The following is a 1,923-nucleotide window of genomic DNA, read 5'->3' as shown; positions in this document are numbered from 1 at the left end:
GTGCTGCTTTGTTTACAGCCGTTAACGGGGAAACCGCTATTTTACCGCTCCTAAAGCAGCACCTAGTGGCAAAGAATGAATTTGCATTTTCATTCAGACCAACCCGAAAAGACCAACAAGTGGGCGGGTAATATGCAAATGTTTCATGTTGACTTCAACATGAAACGGCTTGGGATTCGTTTTAAAAACGACTCGTTTCAATGATTCAGAGTCTACTCTTTCTTTTGAGAGACAATAACTTTATACACTGTGCACTTTCAGATTTAAAACTTTGCAGGGTGTTTTCATTCACGTGTTACACACTGCATGAAAGGTCATTTTCAAAAATCCATAATAGGGGCACTTTAATAAGAAATAGTTTGAGTTTAAAAATAAATATTAAGAAAAATTTGTGGAAATAAAAGATAAATAACTTTCAAAAACATTTCTACTTTAGATTCTACTTCTTATAGTCTTAGTGTAGTATTTTTTAGTAAGAATGGACTCCTTGTACACCTGTACTGTCAAAATCCTGTTCACAACATTTGATTAAAAAAATAATACCAGATGACGATTATTAATAATTAAAAAATACCAAATAATTAAAAGTAATTACTGATAATTAAGAAATAAAAAATGATAATTACAAAATACCAAATAATGACTGAAATATTGGCCAGCCACTAGCAACACCATTGTCAAAATGGCTATGAATTATCACAACAGAAAAGAACACACTGTTCTCACCTTGACAAGCTTTTTCTTAGTCTGTTCAAGATAGTAGGGATCAGCCGTCTCTGGTGCTGTTGGACATTGAGAAGACAAGTCATATTGTGCCACTTGCGTACATCACATCACAAGAGAAAGTGTAAAGACTAACTCTACTCACTGCCTGCACTCCACAGGTCATAAAATGCTCTATCTGGATTATTATTGGCCACTGGATGTTCTTTAACTGACACCCCAGAGGCGGCTGCAGCCCTTCGGAGTTGAAGAAGCTTTTCTCTTCGTGGCAACACTCCCATGGCCGCCAACTTTGCTGCATTCTCTGATATGCGCCGCTGCTTTTTAGCATTGGGCTGCTGGAATGCCAAGACACTAAAAGAATATTAGGAGAATCAGGGTCATGTAAAAATAGGGTTGGAGATGATCAAATTATCCTAATATGTGTGCAGTATAAAATCCAACTATTTGGTTCTAAATAATTTCCCTTAATATTTAACATCACTTTATAGCAAATCTCAATTGCTTTCTCATTTCTATCACCACAAAATGTAAACTATATTATTGATCAGAGATATATTTAAAGTTGAATATACAGAATATCTATCTGTACCCGCATCCATAAATACAATACGCTAACACAAATAAATACATGCTATATAGCTAATTTTGGCTGTGTGATTCTTTAGGCCTATATCATTGCACAGGATAATATATAATGTTGAATACGTAAGAATCTGCAAGTACAAGTGATATTTACTATATAGCAATTCTGAACTTCTTGACTGTTTATGTTGGCACAAAATGGAAACTATTAGAGCACAGCGCTTATCTGCTAAATGTGACTAAGGTATTAAGATATTACAAATATTAACACCATAACTTTCTGTGAAGCTGCATTAAAGGAGTAGTTCACTTCCAGAATTTTTTTTTACAGATAATGTACTCAACACCCTTGTCATCTAAAATGTTCATGTCTTTCTTTATCTCGTAAAGAAATTGTTTTTTTGAGGAAAACATTTCAGGATTTCTCTCCATATAATGGACTTCTATGGTGCTCCTGACTTTGAACTTCCAAAATGCAGTTTAAATGCAGCTTCAAAGGGCTCTAAACGATCCCAGCCGAGGAAGAAGGGTCTTATCTAGCGAAACGATTGGTTATTTTCTAAAAAAAAATTATTAATTATTAATAATATATAAACATGGGGATATGAAATATTG

At 34.3% G+C, this 1,923-nt stretch overlaps 1 protein-coding gene across 1 annotated transcript in view; it reads right to left on the bottom strand.

Annotated features, from left to right (window-relative positions):
• Window positions 1-717: 717 nt before the first annotated feature.
• The window catches only part of LOC107562810 (glioma tumor suppressor candidate region gene 2 protein-like), a gene marked incomplete at its 3' end in the record, with an annotated part of 6,256 nt that continues 5,050 nt past the window's right edge, over window positions 718-1,923 (bottom strand). The window contains exons 4-5 of the mRNA XM_016247534.1: window positions 869-1,077; window positions 718-782 (exon numbers count right to left, since the gene is read on the bottom strand). Of these exons, the coding sequence (XP_016103020.1) occupies window positions 718-782; window positions 869-1,077 (274 nt within the window). The remainder of the gene's footprint in view (window positions 783-868; window positions 1,078-1,923) is intronic.

The sequence above is a fragment of the Sinocyclocheilus grahami genome, unplaced genomic scaffold (assembly GCF_001515645.1).
Source record: "Sinocyclocheilus grahami isolate Dianchi unplaced genomic scaffold, SAMN03320097.WGS_v1.1 scaffold841.1, whole genome shotgun sequence".
In the NCBI taxonomy this organism is placed as follows: Eukaryota; Metazoa; Chordata; class Actinopteri; order Cypriniformes; family Cyprinidae; genus Sinocyclocheilus; species Sinocyclocheilus grahami.
Note: the sequence above shows the minus strand (reverse complement) of the source record. Positions and strands in the feature narration are given on the sequence as shown.